At 44.0% G+C, this 16,566-nt stretch overlaps 1 protein-coding gene across 1 annotated transcript in view; it reads right to left on the bottom strand.

Moving 5' to 3' along the window:
* Window positions 1-37: 37 nt before the first annotated feature.
* The window catches only part of LOC111244170 (uncharacterized), a 72,174-nt gene continuing 55,645 nt past the window's right edge, over window positions 38-16,566 (bottom strand). Inside the window, exons 6-8 of the mRNA XM_022790949.2 lie at window positions 1,785-1,900; window positions 553-763; window positions 38-319 (exon numbers count right to left, since the gene is read on the bottom strand). Of these exons, the coding sequence (XP_022646684.1) occupies window positions 213-319; window positions 553-763; window positions 1,785-1,900 (434 nt within the window). The 3' untranslated portion in view covers window positions 38-212. The remainder of the gene's footprint in view (window positions 320-552; window positions 764-1,784; window positions 1,901-16,566) is intronic.

Here is a 16,566-nt window from a genome sequence, read left to right as displayed (position 1 = left end):
TATATATATATAATATAATCCTCATTGATGATCTTCATTTTTGACATTGTTTCGACATCAATATACCATTTATCATAGCTTATATTTACTCTATATTTTTACTCCATGATCTATTTGTTCTCTAGAAAAATCTCGCTAGATCGTTAATTATGTAGACAATTGATGTTCTGTTCTTGTTTGAGGTTCATTGCTCCTGCTGCTATTGATGTTGCCTACACTTCTTGTAGAAGGCTTGTTTGTGTCAGCAGATCGACTCCGGCTTGAATCAGCGTCATCAATGCGGCCATTGAGATTAAGGGGCTTGCCCGTTGTGTGGCGCCTGCAAGACGGACAAGGTGTTAGACGTTATAAATACGATCGAAGTCGTTGTGGAGCAATAACATTTATCGCAAGGCAATATTTAGATCAATAACTTCAATAGTAAGGCAAACGCGTCGTTTCACGACTTAATTCGCTTTCACTCTCCTTATACATATGCAAGTAAAAAAAATCCGTCATTGTGATTTTTTTCTTTAATGAAAAGGATTTCAACTTGTGTATGTATGTATGTACCATTTATGTAGAAAAATCCTGCACTTCGCGTATGTATTTTGCGCTCGCGAACGTTCGTTCCATTCCATAGTGTGTAGGCCTGAATAGCCACACAGCGAAGCAGGGGCCGTTCGCGATCAGCGCGTGAGAGCTGGACGCTGAGCTCCGATTGGATGCTTAACGAAGGCCGTGTTCGCATGAACGTGACCAGCTTTGCAGAGTCGGAGTCCAGCTGTGAAAGACGATATAATACGAAGAAAACAGAGACATAGAAAAGGATATCACAATGACAGAGCTACGCGCCAATGACACGTTATTATTATTGTATATTTCAGGAATTAACGGTGAACAGTTTTTCATTTATCGAGATTTGACCCTGCAGATTTCGGCAGACTTTCATTAGAAACTTGCATCCGTTTATTATGTTGTGCGGAACTATTTCGAAAGCCTAAAGGTTTAAATGACTTCGCAACTACGTACCTTTAGCAGACGAAATTGGGTAAATGATAACATTTAAGTGTGTTTTTCGGAAAAATGAGCGCTCTTGGAATCTGTTGAGGCGAATTAACACCTTGCTTCTGGAATAACCGTTTCAAGAGTGACAATTAGGCGGTCAAAGATTACAGAATAGGTAACTTTATCTCATACCAAACGAACGAGCTACAGTGATTACGGTAGCTTCTGAGCAAATGATTTCGAGCATCGAGGATGCGTCCCATCAGTTCAATAAGGGATTCTGAATTATGGAACGGTGACGAAAACACTGAAGAAGAAAGACGGATTCTGCACTGCCTGAGTCTAGGACAAAGTGCAAATGCGTCCAAAGTCTGGGACACGTTGTCGCCGATCACAATAACTCGCTGTTTCGTTTAGGCCCCTAGAATGTAGTTATCTCTTCCGCGATTTTCAACTTGCCAACTTACACTAGTAAGGTTCTGTTTTTAGCAGAAGGTCTTTTGCCAACGTCTTGGTCAATTTTCAATGGATTCGATCGGATTTTAATCTTTGAGAAACAGCAGCTGAGCTTTGATTTTTCAGTTCTAAGCAATATTAGTCTCTGACGACACTCAATCTAATCACGATCGTGGGTAGTGAAACAATTTTAATGCAAATACTTACCGAATTTCGTTCTGCCGTTTGGCACGTAATTTCAAAGTGACCTAAATTTTCTGATTTGCCAAATATCTTCAAACAACCTAACCTGATCGTTACGTAAATAGCCATCTCACTGTGTTCGTAGCTGCCCTGCTTACTTTGCGTCCGTTTAATATCCACGTAACGTGGCTAGCTTCGTTTGTATCACGAACGGTGCACGTCGCGTTTAACATGTCCTGTTGCTTGACATACGCGATTTTCGGATTAGAGTCAGCTGTCAGTGACGCGTTTTTGAAGTCGGTTGCCAATCATGGTACCACAGACAACGACAAATAAAAACAATATTTCTTATGTAAGAAAATCATATCATGGTAGGAACGATTTAACCTAGGAAAGCCAATCTGGCTCGAAAAACAGAATTAAACACTGACGACTAATATAACAAGTAAGTATTTGCTATATTCGAAGGCGGAGAGTTACCCTTGTCCACCCTACTCTTTCCAGGGAAACATCATATTGTTAATTTAACTCTCATTTTTTCATCAACGGTTAACAGCTAGGCGAATGGGGCTACTGTAGTAATGGTCTCTTATTCAAGCCGTTTATCAGTTTAAAAAATTAACCTCAGCTTATCTCTTAGGCGCAAATAGGAACACTAGCGCCAAAAATTTGCGAATGTCTATAAGTTGACATATAGAACGAGCGCCATGACTTTTTTTTCGTGGCTCGTCGCAGACATTACGCAGCTCTCACGTACATAATGTATCGAAATACAACTCTAAAATCTAACGCTCGTTACAGATGCTACCTTTCAGAGAGTCAGCATCAACTAATTGCAAAAAACGCAGTCTTAAGCTAAATTAATAGAGTCCATTTGCCGCTGTGGGCATCCAGGCGCAAAACATCCTGGAGATGTTGATACCATTCGAGCGTCTCGTCTCTAACGCTATCACAATAGTCGAAGTAGGGAGTTAATACTGTATCTAGGCTTGAAGAACTATTGGACTTCGTACACGACGCAATGTTTGTTTATGCGATCTTTTTCTTTCTTCTTAGTATTGCATCTGATGATGTCCCGACATGAATTGAGCCCGAATACTACATGGTCCGAAGAGCGTCAGTAGGCACAATTGGGCACTTCAGTATCTTATTAGTCAAACATTTGCCTAAATCCTTCAGACTAATCCTGCCGATGGCTATAGTGTCTCGAAATATGTTGCTGCTAGTTGGAGTGGATTTGCCCTTTTCGTTCACTAAACTATTTGGTACTTGGATAATTAAGGCCGCTCATCTACAGCACGTTTGATATAGCTACTGATCGCATATTCAAAGATACCCGATGCCACGACGCTAGAAGCTACGCGCGGTCATCCGGGTCACAGCATACGCACGCGACTAACCTGCACACACCGTAACTACAATATACATCGCTAACCTGCCTAATTATTGGACTGGCGCATCATAAACTTTGCCAATGCCCCCACGCTACCGGGTATAATAATGGGACCTTAAAGTTACATTTGCCCATATACAGCTACTAACATTGGCGGCCGGTATGTTTTGAAAAAGAATTCTAATCGGTAAAATCTTGTTTCGCTAATTGCCTTATATATTCCATATAAGGCCATATAATTCCATTTCATCCCTATATATGTATATATAGGGATGAAATCACAAATCGGGGCTGGTTCCGCGAAGGCTTGAGTTCATTAGACGTGATGATCTTCCGTTGCTCTAGCGCCTAAGCCCCGTAGAACAGAATAGTTCAGACAACGTTGGTCGTATAAATAGCGAACGCTTCTAGGCATCTCAGCATCGAAGTAAATCTAGATCCTATATGTTGTTCTGTACGAATAGGAGCGTATCATTTTTAAATTGAGTTTGTGAATAGGCAGATTGTCGGTGGTGACAAGCCCCAGACAGAATGCCCCACCGTTACTTCACATTACTTGCCCTTGCGCACATTTAATGAGACGCTGAAAGTGTAGACGCAAAAATAAGTGAGAGAGAGAGAGAGAGAGAGAGAGAGAGTTCCGATTCGAAAACTTTGTCGCTAGGTCTCGCATCGTGCATATACACAGCGACCTAGGTCTTTCAATGCAAGCCATCCTTGGCTTCGAAGCTAACCAGCGCGTATCGTTCTATAGTTACGGCGACGAGGGTTGAATAGCAAATCCAGCGAAAACGGCGAGCGGCGATCAAAATATGTGGATTAGCATACGAAAAGCGATGCACGCGACGATATTAGATTTTCTGTATTCAGGAAGCTTACCGACCCGTATCGATCGGTATCGCTTGCCATATCAATTTTGAAGCGTCCATAACTTGCTTAACAGTGTTAATATTGCCTGAGACTTCGGTATATGTTTACTAATGCCTTGATATGTGTCCTTAAAAGGCTTAGATATAGTTAGCTATTCACATGTATGCTTAACTATGTGCTCCAGACATGTACTGTTTCTTGCATAAAAACAAAAGTGTTTTTGATATGAACCTTTTCAAGGCGCGTGTAGGATCCTGTGTTATTTCTGTTTAGCACATGTGGTACACACGACTGTGGATAAATTGAAGAGTGGTTAATTACTATAATATGTGAATTGTGTGAATAAGATTCGTATCTCGTCATACGGGCCGCGTCAGATAGGACGCCTCGTAATCTACTCGTGACTGGTGCCTCCGGGAACAGGCTCCCTATCACAGCCATACTGTGTTCTTTCTTTAATGCTCGAACAGTGATCGGTGTTAAGTCATATGCAACGAGTACAGTACCCTCGTTCTAAAGGTCTCGAATGCCTATCTTCCATATAATGTACCGCAGATAGCGGTGGACTTTCCCTTTCTGTGAAAACGCTGAGAGGATTTGGAACAGTGACGATCGAATGACTAGCGTCGTGCTTAGCCCAAAACCATCGTCCAAATGCCATATCTAGTCGGCTTTGTCACCACCCCGTATTTCATCCCGACATTGCCTTGCTGTTTCCGATGTCCCGCTCCTCTCAGTTCTCAGCTTAACTCAGCTCTCGTCCATTTGACGTTGACAAGGACGCCGCTGTAGCGTACATCTGCATCTTGAAGCTTCGGATGCCGGGCCAACGTTAGAGGTTAGGCTTGATAACTGTAGGCGCACACCGCTGAGGCAGACCTTCGACGTTCTACTAGTTTGCCACTGCTCTTGCCGTGCTGTCTGCCTGTCTTTGTTCGCTTTTGCCTTGGAGCCAGCGGCATAACAGTTCCCTTTAGTAAGTAACAACCTGCCCCGATTAAGGGCAACCCACTCACTGCTTGGAAAAGACCACGGTCTTCGTCCTTCCAACAACTTCCCCTTCTCCTGTGCCGACCCGTGCTTCTTCTAACATGATACTAGCGATTCAGCTTTCTTCCAACTAGCAAAGGAGGCATTGGATATAGTCATCTCTCGAAGGACGTTGAACGGACAAGCCATTTTCGAGCCCTACAAGTACTGCCTAACCAGTGGAATCTATAGGAGGGCATTGTCGTACCTTTTTCATTGTTAGTAGCCAGACGCAATTTTCCACCGTTTGGACGATGAGTTTTCCTTTTTTTATGTTTTCTTTGGATAGAAAAGGTATAAGCAAAGATACAGCAAAAGCAAGTTTACTACGTTGTAAGTATGTTGTTGGATTTGTTGACTGAAGAGGTGCCGTAACAATTTTTTTTATACCGTCTCTAATTGCGTTGACAATGAATTGTCTGCGTACCGATGAAACCTATTAAGAAGGCGTTTGTTTCAATGTACAGTAGCTCTTGAGAGTGAATATAGACGAATGTACTGGCGTCCGCCAGCAATTCAAACGCTGGCTTACGGGTTATGTTGTATGTCGTCCTGTTGAGTCTCGACATGCTGCGCATGAGGCTGTGTATTTATGTGCCAAGAAGACAAATCGGTGCGGTGAATGGTTGTGCCAACATTGTTGCTGCTAATACGATCCGCGCAGTCATGCAAGCACAGCTGGCAAGGGCATTAGTGGAAGAAGCGGTTATTTGAAAATGGTAATAGTTGTGATCGTGTCGACGAGCCGACGACAAGAGGTTTTGCCGCCTACTGCGCGTCATAGGCCCGCAGTGTCTCGCTCGCCAGCGACTGGTAAATGGAAACATGCCATGTGTAGCAAATGCAGCGACTGTTCGCCTGCTGTTGCCTCCAGGGGCTAAAGACACGCACAGATGAAGCAGAAGACAGAAGAAGCAGACGGACCAGATGAGAATAAAAGGGCGGGAGATTAGATACGTGTGGATGAGAGGGTCCGTAGGGGCAATAACAGCCGAGAATCGAGGTCGGGGCCTACCGCCAGTCAATGGGACGGCAGTCGTCTAAGGGACCAGCAGCGAAAAACAGGGGCCAGACTTGTCTAAAGGGGTCAGGTACGGCAGGGGTGAGAGGCGGGCTTCTCACAGGCTCCGCCCCGCCGCTGTTCGGGGCAGGTTGAGCCGAATGCGTGCAGCCGCTGTAACCGGAGGCCCCGCTGCAGACACTCCACAGACAACTCTACAGCAACTTGCAACGTCGGACTCATGACGGCTGATTTGGGGCGGGTGTTCTGTTCATTCTGTTGTACGCTCTATAGCTGAATAAAGACGACGAGTCGGTATACGCGAGAAGGTACTGATGCCGTTCGTCGCTCTATTTTATTCTCCAGATTCTTCTTGTACACTTTTTGCGCTCTATTTTCGCCTTTTTCATTCTATCGTTTAGGTTTGCTGCTGCTGCTAAAGTCATCATCGCGCTTTTTCTTTGAAACGGCAAAACTCGGTGCAAGGGCAACGCTTGGAACGGGTGCCTTGCTTCTTTCGTTTCGCCATGATGCCGTTGCAAAATGACATTCCCTGCTGGTCCCATGTACTCATGTCCGCGCTTAAATATGTTGCACCACTTTACGTTCGCGGACGCGCTCGTAGCGACCAACCAACCAACGCTTGTGGCAGCACTGAGTGGAAGTCCTGCATAACACTGGCTGGCGCTGTTCAGCATTTGTTGTCGTCCAAGTTTTGGAACGACGACAGTCACTGTGACCGCAGCTTTAACACGGCTCACCAACGTGACCCGACGGTAAGTGCGCGGACAAAACTTAAAACTCAATTGCGCTCCTGTAGGCAGTCCACAAAACCCACAAAACGCTATGCTGTATAACGAAACCTGGCAGCGCATGGTGACAGTGGAACACTGTCAGTATGCACTGACAGCTATACTTAGGGCGGGATTGCAATCAATGGGGTTTGTTGGATGCGTCTGAATTTTCTAGCTTGTTTGCTTACGAAAAAAGATAGACTGTTTTGGGGCCGTCACACGGTCGTAAGCCTGCCGCTTTTATATCCTGTCGCCCTATGCAGTGGGGAAGGTAGAAAACGTGAGAAGATTGAGAAAAGTAAAAATTAAGAAAAATTGGCGAGTAAAAGCGACAAACTTTCTTTGTGCGCGGTTTCGAGTCGAAATCTTGCATGGACAAAAACAGATCCGACGGCGAGAATATAGGCAGAAGCGGCATAAGTAATATTTACCGTGAAGAAGAAACGTTGAAGAAGGCCCTACGTGGCAGAAGGAACCAAGAGAGATGGTGCTAATGTGCCTTGAGAGTAATAAATGGTTAACAGCATCCACGGGAGAAGTATCACCAGACCTAGTCGCAGGCTACCGTTTGCGAAGCACTAGCCAAAAAATCCTGCAGAAGCGTCGAGACGGGCAGCATCCCCATCAATCGCACCGTTACCCCCCGTTGCTTCCTACTCTTGTGTTCTAATCGGCTATGCGCAGTCTCGATAATATTTTCGTCGCCATAATGGTTCGTAAGAAAGCGTTATCGCGTCTGCTCTTCCTGTTCACTATGAGCATGTGACCCTCCTCCCCCCCCTCACATTTTTTTAGCTATCTAGCCGCGTAATGCAATTCTAACGAGTTTGTGACTGTCTTCGCCGACCTTGCTATCACCTATTTTTGTCTCGTCTTTTTATATAGAGTGAACGAGAACGTTTGTTGCTGAAGACGGTCAGAAACTACTTGGTGCTCTAGCGATGGAACAGCCGTGAGCTGATTAATACGCCACTAGCGAAACTCAGAGCTTCTAGAAGAAGAGACAGCTAAAAAAAAGTAGCGAACGACGCTAGGGTATAACCTAGGGTATAACGCTAGGGTATGAAACCTTAAACACTACGATACACGTCTGAGTGTTGGGTGCTGATTTCCTCCGGAGCCGTGCGCAGGTTCGAATCACAGAAGCGTGCTGGAATCTCCTATCCTGCCGAATGGCAGTTTTGACGCGCGCCTCTGGAAAACAACGCAGGTAATGTCACCGATTGACACTGCCATCGTACGCCAGGCGGCACTGCGTCACAGAGAACGAGAAGTGATGGTAAGAAACCGCGAAAGAGACAAACAAGGAGGCAGGTGTAAAGACATCGTCGAAAGAAGGTGCCGAGGATAAGCTTTCGACGTTCGAGATGAATTGGTGACATGCGTTTCGCGTCGTTGTCATAGTCGTGCTAACAGCGAAGCTGAAAGCGGTGGCATACGAAAGGAACTGGACGACTTAACGGGCCAGGCAATCGGGCGATCTGTAGTCAAGAGCTGGCCATCGATCGCTATTTGCCGCCCACTGGTGCTCGAAGGAGCCTGAGTACCTTACAAAAAACTAGTCCCAATGCGGGGTTAGGTTGTAATAAAGAGATGGCAATGTTGTGTCGACAATAAAAAGGAGTTGTTGAAGCTGATGAGACTTGCAATGTCGATGAATGTGCCATCAATAATATTCCTAGAAGCAGCAGTGGTGGACAAGGATCAAAAGCCTTAAGCATTGTAATGTTGAGGGGCATATTTTTGCGCGTATGCCACCGGAGAAGGCAACTGCTACCTGTAAGTGATTTGTTTATCCGTTCATCCGACGGAAAATCGAAGCAGTTGAGCTTACGGGAAATAAGCTGATGCTGCTCCTGCTGTAGAAGAGAGTCCGACCTGGTGTGGTCAGAACGAACTGCCCGATGAATAGCGCTGGTAGACAGACACTTCACATCCCAACTTCTCGCGACGTTAAAATTACTGAAAAACGTTGTTTTCTCGTCCATGCGATCAGACAACGTCGATTGGTAATGGCAAATGAATGCTTGCGGGAGACAGCACGTTTTGACCGTGTCATAAATGACGCACATGTCAGTGCTTCATTCCCGAACAATAGCAGACCTACGACGACAACAGCAACAGAGTAAACATGCGACATATAGATAAGGACTGTAAAAAAAAAAAAAAGAGCTCAGCGAATAGTTGACATAGCGTTTTTCAGGGCCACGTTGTTGGCAGTTTTGTGTATACTCCAGAATAGTTAATACTTAATAAATTAATTGTTGTGGAAGAATAGAGGAATGACGCAATAACGACTAAAGTTTGTTCCGTTTTTTATAAAGGGAAACGTACGGGGCGCTAACGACCACGACTAATACAGTGATGTGCAATGCTGTGGCAGCCTTGCGAAAGGTCACTGTCCGCTCACTCTTTAGCTTGCGATTACATTAGACCTGCGGCTTTGTCGCTGCGGTATTTTTTGTTAGTCAAAACATCGTCATGTTAGTGTGGGTTTGTAGCGAAGGTATTTGCTTATTTAATTTCGAGAATTCGCCCATTTGCTCCTAAAGCTGCACATGATAATGTTACTGACCTATAGAAGCATGCAGAATTGGGGAGACGTTTTTTCTTCTACAGAGCGTCAGGTCTCCGCTTATTTCAAGTCAGCCCTTGTAGGTAAATTGTCATACTTGCAATTTGTAGTAACCACTAGTGGAGTCAAGTAATTTTCGCAAGTTATGCGCATAACCCTGTAATTCAACTTCTCCAACTCTGACCCTGTCAGAACACCATTCTTCTTTAAGCCTCGACTGCCCAAAGGATCCGAAATTCAAGTACCTGAGAAAAAAGGTACGCCGAAGCACATCTCAGACTTTTCTACTCTACCCTATCTGCCAGTTCGTCGATCGGGGTCCCAGGCTATCCCATTTTTGCAGAAGTAGCTTGAACTAGGTTTCTAGGCTTTGAAGTTGTCTTCCAGCAGCAATGGTGTCAAACAGTAACTAAGCACAGAGATGAAAACAAGCTCGGCAACATAAATAAGTAGTTGCCGAGTTCCACTAGCTCGGCAGAGAAATAATTTGACAAATTTGTCGCATACGAGAAATGTCATACCACCACTGCCCCCGTAGCTGTGCTTCGTATACAGGATTGTCCTTCGCGCTAAAATGCATTAAGAGCGTAAACTTTATAGAAACATAGCGTTCTGCTCTAATATACGTTCGTTATACTACCTACTATATGTGTAGTTAGGTGAATTTCCTATAAAAAAATCGGATTAATTACGAATAATCTGTTAAGTCAGCAGTCAATAAGCTAAATCCTTTCTAAATAAGCTAAATCACCTCGAAGGCATATCATCTTATTCACAGTGGAGCTCTTATAAAGCGCTTCATGAAGTTACTAAATTAAGTACGATATAAGTAATGAGAGGTACTGAACAACGCCGAAAATCAACACAGGTACCGACAAACCAATAGTGCTTGCTTTAGCAACTTGTAGATAGAACCTGGCTGATCGCAACGTAATTACAGGATTGTCGTGGGCGGACGAGTACAAGAGTGCATCTACCTACGCCAGTCGTATACAAGGCACGTCTTAAGGCAGCATATACTCTGGGCTGTTTCATATATATATATTGGGTTGTTTAAAAGTGTTGATCGTTTTACAGCCAAACTGAAACAAATATTTTTTAAATTCTGTAATAAATAATTTCTGCTGTTTTTCCAGTAAAGCTGTAAAATGTCTGTAGTCCCACGAACAGTTGTGACAAACAATTCTTGTGTTTGCATCCATCTATTGAAACTAGATAAACTAGCGCCTTTAAGGGGGTTGTGCAGAAATCGGATCAGATAATAATCTGGTGACGTAAGATGGGGGCGATACAGCGCACCTAATTTTTGCTAAGTAGCTAGAAATGTATGTGATTGAGATCGTTGTCATGGAAAACGATGGCCAATGTTTATTTACTAACTTGGGCCGATTGTTTGTTACTTGTTGACATTGGTGGTTTGAATAAATCGTTCCGCCGGACGAATTTCCTTCCGACCACTTAGTATTACCTTCTTCGGCAACTTACAAGTAGAGCTTTTTCTAGCCAGCTTTCTTCCAACGGTTTAAAACTTATTTCGTCATAGAGGCTCAGCTTTTAGACGATATCAACTTTTGCTACAGTTTTATCAATTATCTTTAATAGATCGATAATTACGAGGAACATTTTTCACATCGGAATAAATAGAGCGAAAACAACAAAGCTGCAGCATTAGAGCAGCATTTGTGCCTCTATCATAGATAGTTAATTTAAAAAAAAAAATAGTCAAACTTTTACAGGGGCTCTATCTAAATAATTAGCAATAGATAAAAGTCATTCTGACATTTTTCGAAAATCTACTAGCGTTTTTGTATGACACCAATACCGAATCTGTTGTAGGCGACAAGTCGGTCAGTTCTATTGACAGCGCTTCTTCGTTGTCTGGTCCGAAAATTCACATAGACCAATTTGAGGATCGAGGATGAGCTCTCCGACACTGCATTTCTCTATGTGTCTCTATTTATTGCCCTGTGGAATAAAAGATGGGGTCTTCGTGTTCCCGTCCATAACATAATCCCACTGGTTAACCATTAATGATAGTTTTTAATGGCGACCGCTAGCAGCGGCGGGTCAAGTACACTTGTCGAGCACCGGCACAAGATAAATTCGCTTACGAAGTTCAATCGTATATGGGCTGACAACATGGATTGACAATAAAATTACCCATGTCGTTTAGATCGACCTTCGCCCAATCCCCGTCAAGCTCTCTACGGATAGAGAGTTCTCGTAATAGGTTGGTGAAGGATAGTGGAGTGCTGTCTTAAGTAAATTACTTGACGAAGGCAGAGTTAAAGAACGACTTCAACAACCGCAATGATGACGCAATCATATTACTTGTAATTGAACTCAGTAGTTGATTTGAAAGCCAAATGTTAGCGTATTGAAATACACAAACACAATTCTGCTAAAGTTCGTCAGAAAGATCTGGGCAAAGTAGAATTATGGCAACATCTAAATTCGATTAACTGAACGTTACTTTTCTTTAATTTTAAATCTTTAAGTTTAAATAAATGGCTGGGCATTGCAGCGTTAAACTCTCTATGAATAAATGGGCTGTTTATTTTCTGTCTGGGATAAAATTGGTCCATGTGGGATAAACTTTACCTAATGCGCAAAAGGAAATTGTTTTTGGCGCATTTTTCAAAAACTCTTCTATTATCTGGCCTAAATGGGCCCATGACGTATGATAATTTTTGAAAAACTGTCAATTTACGACATCTACATCGTTGACCTATATAGGTGGAGCTAAATGGGTCAGAGGCGGAGCTATATAAGTCAATAATGATTTTGTACGGAGAGGTTAATCCTACAATACTGTTAAAAGAAAAATATAAAAATAGATACAATATTTTTTTTTATAAAACTAACTTGCTTTTGGTTTACCTTTTAAAACGTAACTTTGGAAAAGCCGGAATGCTTTTTCGTTATTCAGCGAAAGCATACACAGCTGTCCCGTATAGTTCCATTTTTTGTAACTTAGTCAAAGAGAAGGATTCAGTAATACAAACTGCACTAAACGTTTGACCCGTGTAGATCTCAAGGACTGTGGAAGTTTTATAGCATTAACATTTAAAAGTAAGATGTCTAGAGAAAGACGCACTCACTCGTATTGTTCCACATTCCCTTGTATATAAACGGCTAAAAATTATGTGCATCTAGATAGGTTTACCGGTCGCATAGACGTACTTAACGCACCTTTCGGCCCAACAAAATCTGTAAAAAAGTCTACAAAAATTAAAAATACATCTGGCCAGAGCGATTCTAGGAATTACCGCAGAGCTTACAGACGTTTTTGGTATCTGAAGCATTTTCCAAAATCACTCAGTAGACTCTTTTTTAGTTAAAGAAACATATCTTTTGAAGATCGCTACCCTTACTCATGACCCACTTATTTGTACCCAAAGTTCAGATCATCATCATTATTATTATTCTAGTGTATAATAAAAAAGAAAAGAACTTGTGAATTAAAAAATACCTTTACCCATGGATTTTATTCAGGCATAATTCTAACCACAATGTATCTGTAGAATTACGGCTAAACCGGGGAGGCAATTTAACATGAACGGATGAAATTGCCTTGCTTTGTTCTATTCTTCTTTTTTTCTGGGTAACAGCAGCGTAGATACAGACGACGACATTTTTTATCTTTTTCCTACTTCTGCAAACAACAAGTATCACAGCTCAGTAAATCTAGCAACACGTACTGAGCTGCGTAGGATTAGTATGTATCTCTACGCTGCGCGCCTCCGAGGCCTCATCGCAAGCCACGCACCACAATTCCGCGACGAAAGAATGGCAGAGAATCGTGTTTGTTTGCTTTTGCATCCACGGTCTACCTCAAACGATTGGTGGCTTTCTTCTGGATGAGAACACCATTTCCGCAGCAGCAAAAGCAGCACCAGTAAACAACCAAGCGGGAGTATCTATGTGCATGGCAAGGCGCTCGCTCCGCGTGCGTATGTTGCGCAGGTCACAGGCCCGAGCAAGGCCCGCCTCCTGGGCCCTCGCATAATACGGCGCTGCTGTCGGATTGTTGGTTCGTTCACTCGCTGGTTAGCCTGCTGCTACTGCTGTTCGGGCCCACTGCTCCTTCATGTGTTCCAGCAAAGTCCTTCGCGCCTGGTGTGCCTAACAATATAGCGCGGCTGTGCTTGTGTTTCCGTCGGGGTGTCGGCCTTTGCGTCAATATATGCGCTTGCGTATGTCGGTGTGCGTAAAGGATTGTGTGGGATATTACTGCCTGTTTGTGTAGATGGTGCTCCCCAGTTCGGGCAGTTGGCCTTCAGTGAGACCAATAAGCAACAATCTCCCGTTTGATCCTGGAGTGACCTACACTGCGCAGACGTGTTTTGGCTACATACGGTCATTATCACATTAATTAATTGGCTTCTGCCACTACTCACGCCACTGTACGTTAGTCTCCGACAGCGCTGCGTGTACACGTCCATGTAAGACCACCCTGCGGTGGCAGCGGCACGATCATCATCATGATTATCAACGACGGTATCCGCCGTAGTAGTTCAGAGTGGTCAGCCGTACGCGGTCCCGCAGTCGCTTTTTCTATTTCTCTGTGTCTAACGGGCTGGCGGCCGCTTAGCACTGAACTCTCTTGCCATTTCTACCTCCTTCATTTTGTCAGTTTCTGTTCCACCTGCCTTTGCGTCTCTACTTACCTACGTGGCTTTCTTTCCTTGTCATTTTCTCGTGCGCTTTCACCGCCGTACATTTTCTCCCTCTGGTCTAAAGGTTCTTTAAAATGCCGTCTGTCGTAGACTCAGACAGGCCGCTTTCCGGTGAGCCTATGGCGGATACGCTAAAACTGCCGTATGCCGGGTGTGTCTTGCAGTTCTGCTGCTCTCCAGTTCCTTGTTCCCTAGAGCCTGTACGACTGAGCTGGGAACCTCCACTCTACAGTAATTCGCGGGCTGATTCCTTGCGTTGTGCCGGATTCTCGGTTTCAATTTTCCATTGGCTCGATGAACGACTCGACGCTCCTGCGCGCTCTCTCTTTATCTTTCTTTGTATGTCTGCTCGGCCTGGTTTGTGAGGCTGGGGTGGCTTCTGACAGGAAAACGAAGAAAGGGCCTGCTGCCGATCTCGGCACAACCTGCCCCGAATACTAGCCACCGCCACCGCTTTTACAACGAGACCAGTTCCTTCCTGGTGCGAGTTTGCCCGCTCTAGTTAGGTAATGTTGGCTTGGGACCCTCAACCGGGCCTAGAGAGGGCTGTAGGCGGACACGCATCCACTGACATTCAAAATCCTCTTTCACTCCTTTACTTTTTTTTCGTCGAACACTTTTTTCTAAAGTAAAACTATACGTTCCAAGTTATCCGACAACGTTTTCGACAAACTACTTTGTATTCGTTCCAGTAAGAAAAAGTAGAGCAGACGGTAACTATTACATATTCGCCGGCGGTTTTTTGCGTCACCAGCTGACGACTGCGGCGCGACGTCTCTCGATGAAGTGACAAGATGCCAGTGAGTGACCGAGGGCGTTTAATGCTACTTTGCTTTTCTCTTAGTTATGGCTGACAGAGTAAACTTAGCGTCGGACTGGTTGAATAAGGACAAAGGGGACAAAGAAAGCAAGTAATAGTTCCTCTACTATTTTTTTTTGTCCTTTGTACGTCTCGTAACGTTTGGTTTCGCAACGGACAGCACATTCTGTCTACCTATCATCACTTGTTGTCACAATGTTATATTATGTCTTAGCTCTATGACTAGTCATACTGTCATATGACTATGCAGATCGGCTGCGGCACTGCCTCACCTTTTACTATCGCTCGAGATCCGATATACGAAAAGGCCGTCATTTAGTTTTGAGACGGAGGCAAGTTCTCTTCGATCTCACTCCCGTCATCAGACCACGTGTCCCCTTTCAAAATGCCGTATCACATCTTCGACTCGATGTGCCTTAGAGAGGGAGCTGTATTGATAGTAGACTTCAGTGGACAGCTCAACTGAAACACGCCAGGTAGCCTTTAAGCAACAGGAAAAAACTAGAAATAGCAATCGAGCGACCAACAACCGTGAGCGTAGTGCCATGTGCTTGCCCCAAGTGCATAGCTGCAATACCCTCGTCTCTGCTGCTTTGACTCAGCAACACGGTAGCTCTTTATAGGCTGAGAGTTATAGATAGTAATAGAACACCAATGTGGAGATTCCTCAAAGGAAGAAGCTTGCGACGGGCTCTAGCTGCCTGCACTGCCTTCCATGTTTTCTCCTCGTATTTTCAAATTTAGCGCCCTCTTCCTCAGAGCGACAACCGCAAGGACTCTACGGACTCAGCAAGAAGCACTGGGTATCCGAATCTGGTGCTCACAACGGAAGACAGACGAAGCTGAGGACAGCACTGGCTAGCCATTTTTTTGCCTTTGCTCCCTGATGTGCGCGGCGGCACGGAAAGAGCAGCAATGATGAACTTCCGCTCGTGTCGGATCGGAATTAGAGGTCGCTTGAGAAAGTTACCGAACTAGAGACTAAGAGCTGACTTAGAGGAAAAGAGTGGTATGTTAGTTTATGAGGTTTGAAAGTTTCCACTACACCGCGATATGAGTGACGCACCGAGCGACAAGACGGAAGATGGATGAAAGAAATGGGTAATGTCATGCCAGTAAAATGAAAGGTCTTGGGGCCTTTTTGGCCAAATTTCGAAATTATACTGAAATTTTATAAAGGTCACACCGAACACTATAACAGAATACGTACTCTTATCTAGATGTGGTTCTGAATCAGAGACCTAGAAATACACCAATAACCACAGTCATAGTTAGTGCTTCTGAAATTAGCAAAGGGCAAAAGCTATATGGGCAAAGTCGATCGACTGGAAAGCTTATTTTTTTACTTGCAGCAAATATTTTGGCTGTCGCTACTAGCAATGGTGTGAGGTTGCCAAAACAACATAGTTTCGTGGCTAATAGTTCATTCTTAGAATATGGGTCGATTCGAGGATCGTTAATAATGCAAAGAGAAGTTTCTTCCGTAAACAAAGAAGTGTATTCAACCCAACTGCACTTACGTAAATTTCAATTTTTCAATGTTTCTGCTGTAGTCTGCTGCCCAATAAATACCACTTACATAAGAATAGAATGGAACGAAAGCGTATAGTGGTTGTAGACTTTAGCTCGCTATGCGTAGACAAAGGAGGCAAAATGTCTGGCCTGTAACTCAACCTCAATAGGACTGCCGTGCACCTTATCATTACAGAACTTACGAGAAGTGCTAACCTAACCAAACACGATTGTGGTTTACTGTGTTGTCAATTAATTCACATCAGTG

The sequence above is a fragment of the Varroa destructor genome, unplaced genomic scaffold (assembly GCF_002443255.2).
Source record: "Varroa destructor unplaced genomic scaffold, Vdes_3.0 BEIS01000002.1, whole genome shotgun sequence".
NCBI lineage: Eukaryota > Metazoa > Arthropoda > Arachnida > Mesostigmata > Varroidae > Varroa > Varroa destructor.
The sequence above is the reverse complement of the archived record's forward strand: the minus strand, read 5'-3'. Positions and strand labels throughout refer to the sequence as shown.